Below are 16,613 nucleotides of genomic sequence, written 5' to 3'. Positions count from 1 at the left end.
ATATCTAACAAAATTTCGCAGATATCTTCATCAAAGCTCTTTGTTGTGACAAATTCGAAGCATTTCACAATGCTTTAAATTTGATCTCCTTTGGTGGATGACCCTTGCTCACAGAGAAGTACAGTGATCTTCAGTAGGACACTGGGGCACTTTCTACTCTTTGTACGAGAGATTTTTCCCCCCAGATTTATTTCTTTTATTTTATGTGCCTATGTTACACAATTTTAGGCACTTATCGTGTTTCACATTCTTCAGGTGTGAACACCCTCTTATAACCCTAAGGTTCAAGCGTTGTACTTTGTACTTGCAACACACACTTCAAATTATTGCATTGGGTGTCGTGCTCTCACACTCTACATTGTCAACTATACTCTCAGCTGAGCTTCGATCTCTCCTTCCTCTCACAGAAAAAACAATGAATCAATTAATGTGTGAGTTTTGAGCGCACATTTAATTAATCCAATTAAACAAACCTTAATATGAAAGTTCTATCTAGTTTATTGAATTTGAGCATGGACCAAAGACTCTGTTTTGGAAACTTAAAATTTTTGTTTTTCGCAAAAGAGAAAATTTCATATTAATAAGACTCCTCAAAACAAAGTATCCCAAGGCAAAACACAATATACAAAGATTTAGGTTTGGAAACTTAAAAATTTTGTTTTTTGCAAAAGAGAAAATTTCATACTAATAGGACTCCTCAAAACAAAGATCCCAGGGCAAAACACAAAATACAAAGCAGCCCTATAAGCAGCTTCCACATTAAAAAGTATGTAACAAGGGGAGGTTTCTACGATAGCCAACTGCTAAGCTTGTGTGTGCTCGTAACCAAAGAAAGAGTGAAATCTTTTTTTGTCTAAGCTATGCTCTAACCCTCATCCAAAAGTTTGCAAGGAAAGGCTGTGATATCCCGCGCAGTCCAATGCTAAGCTACAACTAGCACCATTCTCATCCTGCTCATCATATCCTCCTCCCCAACCTATCTATACCCAAACTAAGGCACATCCTGAGGCATCTATGCAAATGGATCTCTCCATACCCACTCTCTGAGGTTCCACTAAAGTCTTTGCAGCGGCCTCCTCCTATATGCCCAATGTCTCTATCCATCTATCATACAAGTCTGAGGATCTACGTCTAATTACAAGTCTTGTCACAATGATCCACAACTCTAATCCTCTGTCAAGTGCATCCTATGAACTCTAACCTATCTAGTTCCTCTTTCCTCTCTCCGTTGGTGGCTACCACTACAAGTAAGGATCTCTCCTCTGGTAAAGAACCCAATCCATGCCCGCACACTCTCTATCACAATCCTCCATTCTAGAGGTACCATCTCCCTAATGCTCTCCATTATGGCTCTCACACCCCCTAATGCCTCAAAGTCTATCTCTATATAGGAATGCAGCTTAAGAAAGACAAACCACTCCCCCACTCTAGAAAAAATCTATCAAGAGAGCATCCTGTGAGATAGGAAGGCCCTCTCTCCAATGGTGTGGCCTCTCGCTATCAGAGTATCTGGTTGAATAAAAGTGGCTGCCTCAGCTTGTCATCAACAGAGGTTGGGTCAATCCAATGAAGTCTTGCAGATATTGATCTCCATGCCCATATAATAAATGCAGCAAATCTGACATCAAAACTGTTCTCCATCCCTATAGCTCGGATGTGCTGAAATATCAAATGCATCAGGCTGCCATGGTCCTCCATGGGCAGGAGCAATGGTCTGTAATCTCCATAGATAGATTCTTCCATGGCTCCTCACTTGGAAGAAGTTCTGAGAGATCATGCTCCTATAGCATAAGGAAGTCCACTGATCATCCACCAACCAATGCTCTATGTATATCCTATCTCATGAGGCTCCATCCTTTGCAGAACATTGTTCCACCAACATTTTTCCACCAAAGCCTAGAATGTTCCACGAGAGGATCCTCATGGAGATCATCTAAGCCTCTCAAACAGGTGTGGCTCAATGGCCTATGCCAGTCTCTTCTATCACCTAGTGTATACTCTATCCTATCTCTTTGTTGCAATCTTTGCAACCTCGTGAAGAGTGGGGAACTTGATGGAGTTTAGGAAATTGTACGAATTTGTGCCAGACCATTCCTTGATGTCTCCCTCCCTCTAATGAGTAGTTGGTATCAATGAGACCACCTCTCTCATGGAAGGAATCTCTCCATCCCACTGAGTGTCTAGGACCAGAGATATAAATTGTACAGTGGAGGCCTCAACTATCACAATACATTTTCCTGGCCTCGACGTGTACTTTTTCCCTCATATAGCCTAGATTGGCAAAGCTTTTGGGTGTGTGATCCAGTGGAATAGGAGATTCATAGATGTGGTGGCATGCACCTCACATGTGCACAACTTAATTATGCCAAAGCAAAGCAATACAAATACATATCCCCGTGACAAAAATCCTTTGAAGCTTGTTTGAAAGTGATTGTTTATCAGAGAGTTCCACTATCTCTAGTAACTTCTTAAGCTAGCTTACATGAAATACTAGATATATCTAGCTTATGGTAGGAAGTTGAAACATACAAGCTCTCTCTTCTATCTGTTTCACTACTATAAATAGACCGCTACCTAGGAGATATCTTTGACATTGTCTAGCATTTTCATGGTTTGAGATTGCTCGGACACCGTAAGATATACTTGCTCTCCTTCCTAAAAGGAAAGAGATCTTCTACGTGGGTCAACAAAGGTTCTAGCTCTCTCTCAGGCCTTCCTAATGCTGCCTTGTGCATGTTTTTAACATTTCATATCTTCTCAGAAATATATTGCTCCTTGAACCTTTTCTTTACTAGGTCCTACAACATAAGGAGCTCTAAGTTGAAACGCACACATTGACATTAATGAGCTGTATTCCATGGAGAGTGCTTGGCACTGTTATATGTAAACTCCACTATAGGCCAACACTCTTCCCAATCAGTTCACCATCCACTTACATATACTCGTAACATATTCTTTTATGAGATCTTTCACCCCATTTATTTCTTTACCAGTTCTTGAGTTGTATTGTACTTTTGTTTACTTTGGCTTATAGGTGAGATGGACTTAATAGAAAGCTAATTTACTGCAAAAAAAAGTCTCCATTACCCCATTTATTTCTTTACCAGTTCTTGATTTGTATTGTACTTTTGTTTACTTTGTCTTATAGGTGAGATGGACTTAAATAGAAAGCTAATTTACTGCAAAAAATGGTCTCCGTCTCAACACTAGAAGTTTTAGTTGTAAGATCCAATCATTTATACATATGTCTAGTTCCTAATAGACCTAATAGACCTATTACCGCTCTATTTCAATGTACCTATTTCCTTGTTTGTTAAAGAAATTTGCAGCAAAGAGCAAGGATTTTTAGGCAGAAAGATCAAAAGAGAAAAGGTTGTGATCCAAACTGTAGAGCAATTCAGACATTAGCACAGGAGCACAAAGGTTTTGGAAGAGAGGTTAGAAGAAAAGAGAGAGAAAAAGCACAAGCAGGTGGCATGGTAGACTTTGCTGCACATCCTTTTACAGCACTTGTTTTAGCAGCATAGCCGCATAGCAAGCATTGATTCCTGATCAGCTACAAAAAAACACATCTAAACAGCATTATTCATAATGCCTGAACCAGAAACTCTTGACCAACTTCGTATCACTAGGAATCGCCAATTCATAGACAATCTAAAAGGAAACAACCCACTTCATGCTTGGATTACAAGCTTGGGCAAACATCAATTTTGGCCATCCATTATCTGGTAAAAGTAAAAGTGCATTCTATGAGTGAAATCTTCATGCATTCTGAGTCAAACAAGAAACTAGACAAAGAAAGAGAGATCAATTTTGGGATGCTTTGAGATATCACTGTACCTCTTTCAAGTCAAGCGCCATATGTCCTGCTAATCCAGAATTGCATGCTTGATCTGATGGTAAGAATTACAAAATTAGTGCATGTTAAAGAGCTCCAAGACTGAATGCAAGGTGGTAATGAAGTTGCTCTTTTGAATTTATATATCAAGTCCAGAAGTCGATGATTAAAAAGAAGAACTTCATTGTTTTGTAGCTAGCTCACCTATAAAGAAATATATCTTAGACTGGGCCCCTGGTTTAGAGAAATTGAGTTGACAAACCAACTGCTGATCAATAATACATTCATTGTTCAACACTGCAAAATCACCAAGGACCATCTGTTTGGTGTCATAGAGCACTGTCACTCTCAAAGTAGATGTTAATGCAGTTTTGCTCCACTTGAGCATATCAGGAGATGGCAGAAGAGGAGGGACTCGTGTGATTTTTCGGAGATGGACTAGAAAACAGAGTTTCAACTGTTGATGCATTGAATGGTGCATGCATGTAACCAAATATTCTGTCAGAGAACAGGACTAATGATAACACCCCATCCTCTTAAAGGAATTTTGCTGTCAGAAGGTACAGGGCCACCAGTGATAATGTCTGTGAATCCCTCAGAAATACCTGGTAAATACACAAATTTAAATCGCATCAGAAACGTACAAAAGAAAGGATCATTTTACTAAATGAACAATCTTGACTGGTATTATGAAAAATTAATCCACATACTTATAAAAAACGAAATTGAACTCTATCCAAAGCATAGGCTTACCTCTTCTTTTTTTTGGCAAGTAAAGTGTGGCTAATTATATTACTCAAAAAGCTGATTACAATGCAGTGCTCATGCTCAACAGACTAGCTAGAGCTGATGCAAGGTCACAAATACATCACGTATACAAGCCTCTCAAGGCGGTCTGGGGGGGATGGGGGAGAAGCCATGGAGGGGGGTGTATTGCCATCTGGGGCTGCCTGCCTACATCATGAAGAACAGGTCCTGGCCGCCCCAGGTGCGCAAAAAGTGAAAACGAAGCTCCTGACGAGCTCGGGACTCGCCCTGCACCTAGTCCCACCGGCCGCAGAGGGAGTGGATGATGGAAGTTCAAAGCTCTACCAAAGTCGCATGTATTGAAAGACACTCCCCACCAAAAACCTCCTAGCAATGTGCCTTCCAGATGTGCCATCCTGTAAGACTCCCTACGATCTCCCATACCTCAGAGCGGCCTGCTGTGGGCTCCAATACTTGGCGGCTGGGTAAAGCCTTCAAGCCGACCACTGCGCAAGACCCAGCCTCAATGATGAAAATCATGTTCTACCTCCCGGCCTCATACAAAAGGTGACGGCCTTGGCATACAGCCTGCCAGCAAAAAGCTCCCCACAAGATACATCCAAGGCTGGGCACTAGACGGCGAAGAATGCGACAGGCTCACATGAGCTGTGCCACCTCGCAAGACCAAAGGTAGTGCTTTGGAGTTTCCAAAAGCTGTTGTGGGCAGCGTTTACACCCTCCATCCTGCTACATCTGGGCTAGCCAACTCCCTACCGCCAAACCTCCATGTGCCAAAAGCCATAGGAAATATCATACCCTCCTCGGCCTGCAGCTGTCCCATAGGTGGCACCAGAAAGTCCGACAAAAGGCATCCGTGATGCTATGCTCCGCCCAGTATCTACTACGCAAAGGCCCACGCCCAGCCCATGTCCTCTTGCATCAATACATGTCTGCCAATCCTGGCTGTGTACTCCAAGAACCTCAATGGCTTCTTGGCGACCGTAGTGGCCGGCCATAGCCACTCTCTAGGGTCCCACTCCAGCTCATCAAGTGGCTTGCTTTCCCGTATCTAGAGACGCCACTCGCGGAACTCCTCCTAGAACACATAATTGTCCAGATGCCAGGTCTTTCCCTAAAGACCAACAACACGAATCCTCCTCCAAGAAAGGACAACAATCTCCTCATCCTGTTGCCCTTTGTCAAGGACCAAACGCCCCCCATCCTGCACGATGAAGAAAATCCTTACTGCTCAATCTGTCTCCTGCCTCCTGTAGATCGAGTCAGGGATCCAACAGGATCACGTGTCCAAGGCTAAAACAAGAGCATCAAGTGACAGGAGAACCGGACAGTGATCAGACAAAGTGGTGCCAGCCAACTGCCCTACCTGGCCTCCACGAGAGCACCCCCACTCTCCCACATAGAGCCTGTCCAGCCGCTCCAGCAAAACTCCACCCAGCCGCGCCTATATCCCCAACAAGAGAAGTCCAGCGACCTCTCCCTCCTGTGGAAAGTTGGGTCCCGCCAAGCATCACGTGCTCCTACTGCGAGGAGAAAGACCTCCCATGCCTCCTGCTCCTCCCCTGCCATACCCTGGTAATCTCTGTCTCTGCCCTGCTGATCCTCTAAGGCCTCTAGGTTATTGAAGTCTCCAACAACAATCCAAGAGTCTACCTCTGGGAGTCTTGCTGCGATCTCCACCCAGAACCTGTTGCATGCGTTTATGCCCTAACCTCAATAGGGGCATAAACATTAAGGACTCCAAGGCACAAGTCCCCAATATCCAATCTGATCCATAGGACCCTCCCTACCACAATCGCCCTGTGGTCACGTACATAGGCAATGAGGCTTGGGCCAATAGAGGTACATATGCCTCCACTCTTGCCGTGGGCACTAATGGAGTACTCCCAGTAGGTGTGTGAACTGCCTGGGAGTACCTTCCCTACCCGATGGGCCTGGGCAGGGTGAGCTTGTGCTCCTACAGAAATAAGATGTCGATCCGCTCGGCAAGGGCAGGCTACAACTCCTACCAAACAATCAACTTCCTAGAACCATGTGCCCCACTATAGTGGAGGCTATTCACATTCCAAAATGCAAGATGTAGACTCATAGGGAAGCCTGTGACTGACCGAATTCGGTATGGAAGCTATTGATGAAGAAGAAGAGCTATGGGGCATGCAAATACGCTTTGCCGTAAGACTAGAAGGTGAACTCCATTCCCCTATGGTGGCCCTCGGGCGGACCATGGGGATAATAGATACTCCAGGCGGTACCACCAAGGCATCTATCAACTAGGCTAAGAGGCGTGACTCTGTACACTGGTAGAAACGGGCAGCCTCTGCCAGGGGCCACTCGATCACATCCATTGGGGCTCTCCACTATAGAGGGGCTCAAAAGATAATGCTCAAATTTGGGACCTCGGCTCCATCCCACCAGTTAATGTCCATCATGCAACCTGGCCACTCCTAGGAAAAGAGTGCTAGTCCTCCTTCTCCCATCCACTGGGAGATGTAGTCTGCCACCTGGCCCTTCACCTCCTCCTCTATCTGTGTCATCATCTAATCTCCTGAATGAGAGGTCTAAAGGAAGAAGACATAGTTTGGTCCATCCAGTGATGCTAGTAAATGGACCTTGCCACTCCTTGACTTACATACCACGAAGATCCCCACCTCTAGAGGTAGTGGAAACTCTCCGCGCTCCACAACTCTTAAGTAGGACCACGGACCGCTGCGGAAGAACTCATGTGGTAGTAGCTGCACTTGTCTGGAGAGAGTGTGACGGGCGACAAGAACAGATAAGCTAGTGATTGTGTGTGTGTGTGTGTGTGTGTGTGTGTGTGTGTGTGTGTGTGTGTGTGTTGGGGGGGGGGGGGGGGGGGGGGGGGGGGGTGTGGCTAGGCTGCTGGTGAGGGGAGGATGTAGGCGTATGAGCCTCATCACCTCCTATGGAAAGGGGGGGGGGGGGGGGATGGACGGGGGGAGGGGTCACCTATACTAGGTGAGGATCAAGGGGATTGATCGATGGGGAAGATGGTTGGGAGGAGGAAAATCAAGGGATAGTGGTGTGGTCAGAGGTACAAGGCGGGTATGGGGAGGGGCCGTGGGCTAGGGTCGGGGGGATCCATGGGGAGGGGGAGGGGGTGGGTGTGGGCGTTGTGGGATCTCGGGTGAGGTAGTCTTTGACGCCTCCATGGGTGGTGGATGTGGAGATCTGTAATCCTATCGGGTGGGACGAGTTGGGGGGGAGGGACTACGGGGTGCTCTGCCGAGGATCTATCGCTCGCCCTCTTGCCCTCTGTTGCTGTGGCTGTGTCTGAGGGTCTGACTGAGGCCCCCCTTGCCATCTCCTTCTCTGTCGTCTTTGGACCCATGTAAAGCTGTCAACGTCCACTTGCGGGTCTATTGGCGAAGTCACCTTGGCTCCGAAGCACGTGCAATCTACTGCCTAATGTCCAAAGTCATGGCATCACAGGCACTGCCCTGGCTGCCCAGTCACAATAACCTGCTGCCTGAAGGAGTGTCCGCCTGCCTCAATCTCCAGAAACTTTGGTATGTTCTTTGTATCTTTCACAGCCACCCGTACCTTTGGGACTCTTGCAACTATCACTGCATCCACAAAGGAGGCAGGAAGAACTGTGCCAAAGAGCCATCCAAAGTCCTTCACTAACTGGCGATATTCTACCGCCAGTCCGGGGAAGAGTAAGGTGACCAGATGTCTAAGAACATGTTATGGAGCACGAACTCCTCCACTATGAAGCCACTGTACCAGGGAACCATGGTAATGACCCCCTTCATGGAGGCACAGGATGAGCTATCCACTAGTTTACGAGCTACGTCCGCAGAGGTGAGTCGAACCATGAAGATCCCTTGACCCATGAGAACCGTCTCCGCAATTTGCAATGTGCCAATGCATAGCGTGGAGTGAAGCCAATCCCGAAGCTGGGCCCTAGATGGGAAGTATCCTACGACCTGACCAAAGATTGTTGTTTCTTTCAACTCCGACTCTGTGGCACGGACAGCTAAGAGTTGTTCCAGTGGGGGTAGGGTGGGGGGTCTGCCGGATGGGGCCACGCGGCGAAGGAGGCAGGGGCAGCACGGGAGGGGGAAATAGGGCAGGGGAACAGCGCAGGAAACTTGCCTGGCGGGGGGGGCAACAGGGGGGGCGCGGTTGAGGTAAGGGCTCATGGAGCTCACATCCCTCATATGGGGGGGATTGGTTGCCACGGGGAACAGCGTGCCACGAGGGAACAAAGCGGGGACAGTGCGCCACGGGTGGAACAAGGCGGGAGAACGGGGGGGGAAAGCTAGCGTGATGGCAGGGCAGCAGCGTGGCAGGTAGGAGCGATTTTTTTCTACAACAGGAGTACATTCATAAAGTTCCTAGACCTCCAATCATGATGCAAGCATAGGCTTACTATCTTTCTTTTTACAAGGCATCAGAAACCAAGACTCGGATTCTATAGTTCTCAAAATCCACAAGGAAAATGTGTATAAGCATGCTAGCTACACTACTGTCTTTTGTGCTTATTAGCATTAGCTTTAGAAAAATGGGCATACAATAAAGTTTTTGCACGTTAAACCATATTTTGTCAGAGATTATATGTCAAGATCCTTTGTTTCATGAGCTTTCGAATTATCTATAGCATGATGGGGAATTGGCATTGTGGGTCATCTTTGGATTTGGTTAGAATGAACTTAGCACATCCAAATTTGTACTAAATTAGCACTGTCAATGGGCATGCTATTTTGTGACAAGTTACTCCCACCCAAATACCCATTGGCAGACTTATCTGTATGTGTGATCTTTCCTTTCTCAACTCCTTTTTGAAATATGGACCTAGATTTTACTGCATGTGGAAAAAGAATGGTCATTTTGATTGATAATGCAGTGGGTTGGAGGGAGAACAGAGCATAAGCTCAAAAGGAAAAGCAAAGGAAACAAAGGAACTTAGCTAATCTATCTACTTTACTGACAAAGAAATTAAAGGGCAAAAGAGGATCTGAAGTAGGGTCTTTGAGGCATCAACACCTGAATGGCATGAGAAGGCAACAAATGTGCCTATGTTTGAAGTATCAAATCCATTTTGCTGCTCTTACAGTACAGAACCATCAGTTATACAAATGGAGATACCAAAATATGTGTCAGCGAACAGACAATTCTATAACTTTGGGCACAATAACACTTATCCTGTAGATGATTCTACAGCATTGCTACTACCTTTGCCAGCAATGGTTCCTGCAGTCTTTGAGAAAGATCCTCTATCTTCCAAGAAAATCTGCCACCCCTGCAGTTATTAGAGCACCTTTTGAAAATCCGTTCCAGTTAGAGGAAGGATGAGTATATGTTCTTGATCCTGATTTGCATCCCCAAGATGGCTCAAAAATCCCAGCCAACATGATAAATTGTCCTTTCAACTTTACAGTCCCTACCAATAAAGGTGACCTTTGTATTTTGCTTTTTGGTCTTGCCAAAAAGGCATGTTATAGGTGACACATGCCCCTAAATGATTCAGATTGTTCCAGGTTAATGGAGATTACCATTGGCTGTGTACATGGCAGTATCCGGTCAGTTGAGAGGTAAATATTAACATGTTTCAGATTTTTTAATCCTCTGTTTATTGGCATTTTCAATTTTTTAATTCACTAACCACTTCATAGGATAGCAAATATCATTGCTCTTGCATTGTGTCGATCATTTGCTGTGCTCACATGTTAGGAGCCTTAATTTTTCCTTCTTATTCACATCCTTTTTATTTGATACATTTTATCATTTTCCATCTTGTACTTATAAATATCACATGTTGCTTCCACATTTTAAAAGAATCATAGCTCTTGCTCACATGGCATTCTTACCTCTTGGTGCTGTTCCCTTCCCTAATATCGCAGGACTATGTCAATCATGGTTCCTGTTACTTACTTGGATGTGGCTTTGTGCAGGTTTTCATCTCTTTGGAACCAACCGACCAGAAACTTTAAATAGTACACCAAAAAGGAAGAAAGAAAATAAAAACAATGGAACAAGAGATGATGGGGCTTGATGGATTTCCACCTTGAAATCAGGAAAACTCTTCAGCCTGTGTCTGTTTTTCAAGCTTGCCTAAACTGCAAGTATCTGCTTGCTGTGATCTGCATAACACAACAAGCTGTTCTGCTCTTGTACACAGCATAGATTACCGTTTGGGACCCTGAATCCAGAAGCACTAGAATGCTTCCAGCAGCCACTTATTGAGCTCTTATTTCCACCATCTTCCTCTACAGCACCCAGTTTCTGCAGCAACAGGAAGCTGCACTTTCAAGTTCTTGATGCCTATATAGAGATCCTGCTTGTAAAGAAGTACAAAAAGAGTGGAAAGATGCAATGCCTGTTCTTCGTTAGAGGAATCTTTATCTCAGAGTTAGAGGAATCTCATCTCTGAGATAAAGGATCCAATAAAAAGTTATGTCAAAACTGCAGTCGCATCTAACGCCCAGTAATGTCTGGTCCCTACTGCAGCACACTGTGCTTGCCAACTGTTCTTCTTCCAAGGAGATGATGTAGCAGGTAATTTTTTGTAGCAAGACAGTCGTATCCTCACTTCAATATGGATGTCAAATGGTATTATGTCAGCATGTCCTAACCAGGATCATCGTAGGCTAAGTATGCATAAATGCACAATGTCTTGTTAAGGTAGTGAATCTTCCCAAAGCTCACTTCCATATGGACATCAAATGGTATTATGTCAGCATAGCCTAACAGGGATCATCATAGGCTGACCATGCATAAATGCACAATTTCTTGTTAAGGTAGCAAATCTTCCCAAAGGCTGGTACTGACAATGGCCACATATAGCATTATGACTAGGGAGGGCACTACATCCTTAAGGCCTGCTAGGAACAGAAAACAATTACTGTAGTCTGCAGCTGTTGACAATCCAATCCCAAGCACATTTTTACCAAAAAGATGATCAGCAGCTGTGACTTTAAACACAGGAATCCAATCAGAGCAATTTTCTTGGAGCCTGTATTCATTGCCATACATTTGATTTTTAATAGCAGGCTCTTGTACATTGTACTTCAACAGCTCTGGCACCTAAAGAAGTGCATGCAAGAAATTCTGCCACTCCACAGCACTCCAAGTTAAGGGTGAAGGTCCAAGTGGGGAATGTTTCTTTGACTAAGGGAAGAATAAAGCAACATAGGCTGGTAAATGTGAATGCTGATATACCATTGAAAGGCAAAGAGAAACCACAACAGGTATTTGAGGGTTGGCAGGCCCCTTACAAGATCTCTAAAGAAGTGCTCAACCACTTTTTACACACGATTGGACAATCTGCAGCACAAGTACACCTGCTGCTCAGAGGCTGGTATCAGAGGCATCAGCTTACCGATTCTTAAGATCAAGGAGCTCTTTGATGTGGAGTTTACAGATGATACAGCAAGTTATCTAGATGGGGACAAGAGTAACTTTAGGGCCTTTGTAGCAGCGACGGAGATATTCTACGGAGCAGCAGATGCCCTAACTAATTGGCACAAGTCCTATGGATTCTGGGTACGCAACACTAGGCAGCCAGATTAGAGACCATAGGAGGGTTTCACTTGGGTCCCCCACTGGACTGCAATGAGATATCTTAGACGGCATGCCAGGATCAACATCACTTCAAAGCAGCAGTTGACACTTCTTTTGAGCATCAAACAAAAGCTCCTTTATGGGAGCTCATGAGACTTTCACTAACAGGGAGAGTGGTGGTCGCCAATCAGGATCTCCTTGCAACCATGTGGTACATTACTTTTTATTGGGCAATCTTTGGGACATGCATAGACCAAGCGAAGCACCTTATCAACAACTTTATTTGGACATGAAAACCCTGCTTTAGTGAATGTGGCTCAGGGTATTATTATACAGCCCGGATCTACTGGAGGCGTGCAGATCATAGACCCAAAGTGCCAAAGCAATGTCTTACTGGCTAAGCTCATTGCCAAGGGACTCCTACTAGGTGAGGAGTGTTGAGCTTAAAAATGCATTATAAACTAATTAGCTCTTTATTAAAGCCTCAAAACTCAAATTAACCAAAGTTCCATTAAAAGAAATGCAATCCCAGAGTGTTTGTGTCCCATAAGCCAAACCCTGATTTGGGAGGACCCATCCATCTATAAATAGACGGCCTGCCCACCACTCAACCTATCCTGTTTTTCTAGATTGCTAGCCCCTCTCTCTCCTATCCACACACTGTTTGCAAAAGATATCTCAGTTTGAGCTGCAATTTACAGCTGATCTACACCTGGCGTCTACTGTCCAGACTCCAGCCCTCCCCACCTGTTGGCCGGTGCTCTCAGCCTATCCACAAGAGTCAGCTGGCTGAGTTTACTACTGTGCAGATCACCTATCAGCCTACATTTCACCCAGCCTTGCTGCTGCCTGGTGCAGACATCATCTTCTACTACTGCATCTACACTCCAGCCTGGTCATACAGCCTGTTGTCATCAGCTGCTTTTGCTCCAACAGCTGTCCCTGCTTCTTTGAACTGCTTCTGACTATTCAGCTGTCTGTATGACACTGATCTAGCCTCACACTGCCACATTTACTACTGTCAGACATCTCCAGATGCTGTCTGCTATGTTTCGAGATCCACACAAGCTTTTTCAGAGTAAATTATGTGTAACAAAAGAGGGTAAGGGAGGCACAATGGGAAAAGGAAAGGGAGAAGAGTAAGGGACTCAAAGAAAAGTGGGAAGCAAGATGGAGGGGGGAGGATGGAAAAAGGAGGTGGCAAGGCCTTGGAGAGGTGGCATCATGGATAGAAGGGAGACATAGAAAAGGAAGGAAGGGACTATCCCGGGAGCCCCAACAAGAGAGGCCACATAGCACATACAAGGTGGAGTAAAGGGAATACAGATGCCAGATGAATGCAAAAATGGGTGCAAGTGAAGAAGGCAACAAGGTGCAGCCAAGGCTGGAGAGGGAGCAAAGGAAGGCTGCCCAAAGAAGAGGGAGGAGGGGCCATGGCAAGGGCAAGGACAAGGGGCTTGGCATGCAAGCAGACCAAGGTCAGCACCTTCAATCCATCACTAGTGTGGATTGGAAATACCCAAAAAATCTAATCTTCTATGCAACTCATACAGTAGAAACTCTCTGCCCTCTTTGCCCAAGTCAGCACACTGCACCAATTGCTCAACCATAGCATCTACCAACACCGTTTCAACTTTCAACCCAAGAGTTCTGCTACAGCTGTCTATCCCCGAAACAATGATGAAGGCCTAATGAATACATTAAAGATCATACGTCTGCTTCTGTCAAGTGAGTCAAACAACAGGAGACCCTTGGCTTAAGATAATGCATATGCTAGCCTCACTAGGGTGAGGGACAACTATGAATAATTCCTTGCCACCTAAAAGTTAATGCCAATCACAATGGTCAACATCCGTTGTGCCCCAGCAGGCAACACTCACTCATGATGCCTGTCCTTAATCAAGATGACTAACAAATCACAATAATAGCAGGTCATCTAGGAGAAAGAATGTGATTGTAAGCATGTTAACAGTCCTCACTGAAAAGATTGAAGAGCAGTAAATCTTCAGGGCTGCATGGAAAGACAATTGCTTCAAGGGAGCTACTCATTGTGCTATAATGGCTCAATACAAACCTACTACCTCCTCCAGCGGCTCATGATTCTTGGTCTTAGTTGATGGGATTTCAGATCAGTGCATGTTGTAAACAGCATGCCCTCTGCTTCATGGAACAAGTCACCACACCAAAAGTTGTATTGACTACCATGCTGATGATACTACACAGATTCATCTCTCACAGCTCAATACTGAGGCAACAAGCCCAAACTTTGGACCTTAACAGAGATTTTTTTAATTCCAAAGGGAGCAGGTGAATTTTCTCGAGGCCTTGGGAAAACCCCTTCAAGAATAGAAGCAACTCCAAATGCTTCAATACCTTCTAAGGGAGGCAGCATCTTACTCCCAATCTTGTTGGCATTGATGGGAAGAGCTTCATGACTTCATCCAAAAAGGAAACACTGCACACTTGTGGACCTGCCTGCAATATATTCTTATTCACGAAAATTGTTGCTATTAAGTATTGGCATGATGGATTGTTTTTCCAAAAGCTTTTGCTGTTAAACCACTTATTCGAAATACGCCCACCTGTGTCCATACCATGCAGTACTGCATTCATGGTGAAATGCGCTTGCTAGTGCTGAAAAAAGATTCATGAAGTGCTTTGCTAGATGCTGCTACTTTGTCTGACCTGGGTTTACGCCAAATCCGAATAAGAAGTGATTGTTTAATGGGGTAGATGGATCAACTGCCTGCCGCATATGGGGACAACCAGATCAAGAGAATCACAATACTTCACCATTACAAACCATACAGCAAGTTCTTTCTTCAATTCCTCACAGAAATGACACGAGAGAAATTGGTTGTACAATTTCCGAATCCTGTATATATCAAGGTACGTTTTACAAACTGCTTGCAGATCCTAATTACAGCAACTGCTTGTTGCACTCGCCTGCATGTACAGGACAGTTGCTTATACATGCCGACCACAGTCTTATTATACAAAGCTTCCAGGTTCTTGCGGCAATCAACTAAGTCAGAATATAAAGACTAATGGCCACTGAAACGACTTCATAGAAGAACATTGCACCCCCAAATTGCCGCATACGGGAAAAAGCGAGAACTTGAAGGAAGCATAACGTATACCTGGTGACGAAGAAGGTACGAGGTAAATATTATGCAGTAGACATTGTAACACAGGACACAGACGAAGGAAAGAAGGATCCTTACGGGGATTGGACCCGCTGTTGGAGAAGCGGCGTCCTCTTCTATGATCAAAGACACAAAACGAGGAAGAAGATTCTTCGTTGGACGTGGCGAACAATGTGATCACTTTCTTTGATAATGCTTGGAAGATGCTTATACATGGCCATGGCGGCGAAGATGATCTTCGTTCGATACAGAAAAATGTAGACGCTAGCGAATGATATATGATCAATATCGAGGATAATGCTCATATTTCGCCATGGCGGCGATAAGATATTCAGAAAAATGTCGAGACTGGATCAGTATCTCTGATGATGCTTATATTTGGCCATGGCGTCGAAGGAGACCGTTGGTACAGAGGAATGCGGAAGCTGGCGAACGATGGTGCTTATTGTTGTGATGGCCATGGCGGCGAACTCTCTTCCTTGGAAAAGGAACACAAAAAGATTTTCTGTTCAGAACTTTGATCCCTGCTACACAAGCACCGTGATACGGGAACTCTGAGAGAAAGAGAGAGAGAGAGAGAGAGAGAGAAGGGGGACTCGGGAGGCTGGAGCTGCAATCTCGGCCTAAGCTCGTCTATCAGCACATGCCATGCATTCACTTCGGAAACGTGTAGTCGCCACGTCTGCGCGCCCTGGGCTTTTGACTTTGTAATTCATTTAAATTAAAATTAAATTAAATTAAAAGACGGCTAATAAAATTGTTTTGGCTCTCATCACATGGGAGCCATGCTGCCACAATGCCATTACATCAACTATAAGAGCTACATCGCACAATGTGGCATTGATCCCACGATCCCTAGGAACTCACGCCCTCTATAAAGCATCTAGTTGTGCAGCAGTCTATAAGAGTCAAGACACTCAATGGTCTATAAGAGGTGAGTTAAAGAAGCACAAAAAAGTCACAAGGGTTGAAGTGCAACTTAGCTTAACTTGACTTCGCTTACTAGCTAGGCCCACTCACAAGTGCCTGCAAGTGTTTAAGTGCTACTTAGCTTGACTTGGCTTCTCTTACTAGCTAGGCCTACTCACAAGTGCCTTTTCTGTGACTTTGCCTAGTTGATGTAGCCCCTCTAAAAATGGAGGGACAACATTGACTGCTTAAAGTGAATAAGATGTGGCAATCGTACATTTGAAAAGTTGAGAAAGCAATAGTTTCTCTCTCCCCTCGTAGTGGACCAGACCATTCTCTCTCCTCATTGTCATTAACTTCTTTTTGTTAGGATAAAGTCTAGATAAGATAAGAATATGTGACATGTGGACAAAAGGATCCCATAGTTATCC

At 44.8% G+C, this 16,613-nt stretch overlaps 1 protein-coding gene across 3 annotated transcripts in view; it reads right to left on the bottom strand.

The window, feature by feature from the left end:
* Positions 1–15,920, bottom strand: part of LOC148030780 (uncharacterized) — a 56,692-nt gene extending 40,772 nt beyond the window's left edge. Inside the window, exons 1-4 of one of the 3 annotated variants that reach the window (XM_087685617.1) lie at positions 15,352–15,920; positions 14,501–15,267; positions 4,043–4,443; positions 3,841–3,893 (exon numbers count right to left, since the gene is read on the bottom strand). In XM_087685617.1, the coding sequence (XP_087541743.1) occupies positions 3,841–3,893; positions 4,043–4,319 (330 nt within the window). In that variant the 5' untranslated portion in view covers positions 4,320–4,443; positions 14,501–15,267; positions 15,352–15,920. The remainder of the gene's footprint in view (positions 1–3,840; positions 3,894–4,042; positions 4,444–14,500; positions 15,268–15,351) is intronic. The other 2 variants (XM_087685618.1, XM_087685619.1) reach the window with 2 other exon arrangements.
* Positions 15,921–16,613: the final 693 nt, after the last annotated feature.

Source organism: Lygodium microphyllum, chromosome 9 (assembly GCF_053477565.2).
Source record: "Lygodium microphyllum isolate KBCC chromosome 9, Lygodium_microphyllum_v1.1.10, whole genome shotgun sequence".
NCBI classification, from domain to species: domain Eukaryota; kingdom Viridiplantae; phylum Streptophyta; class Polypodiopsida; order Schizaeales; family Lygodiaceae; genus Lygodium; species Lygodium microphyllum.
The sequence above is the reverse complement of the archived record's forward strand: the minus strand, read 5'-3'. Positions and strand labels throughout refer to the sequence as shown.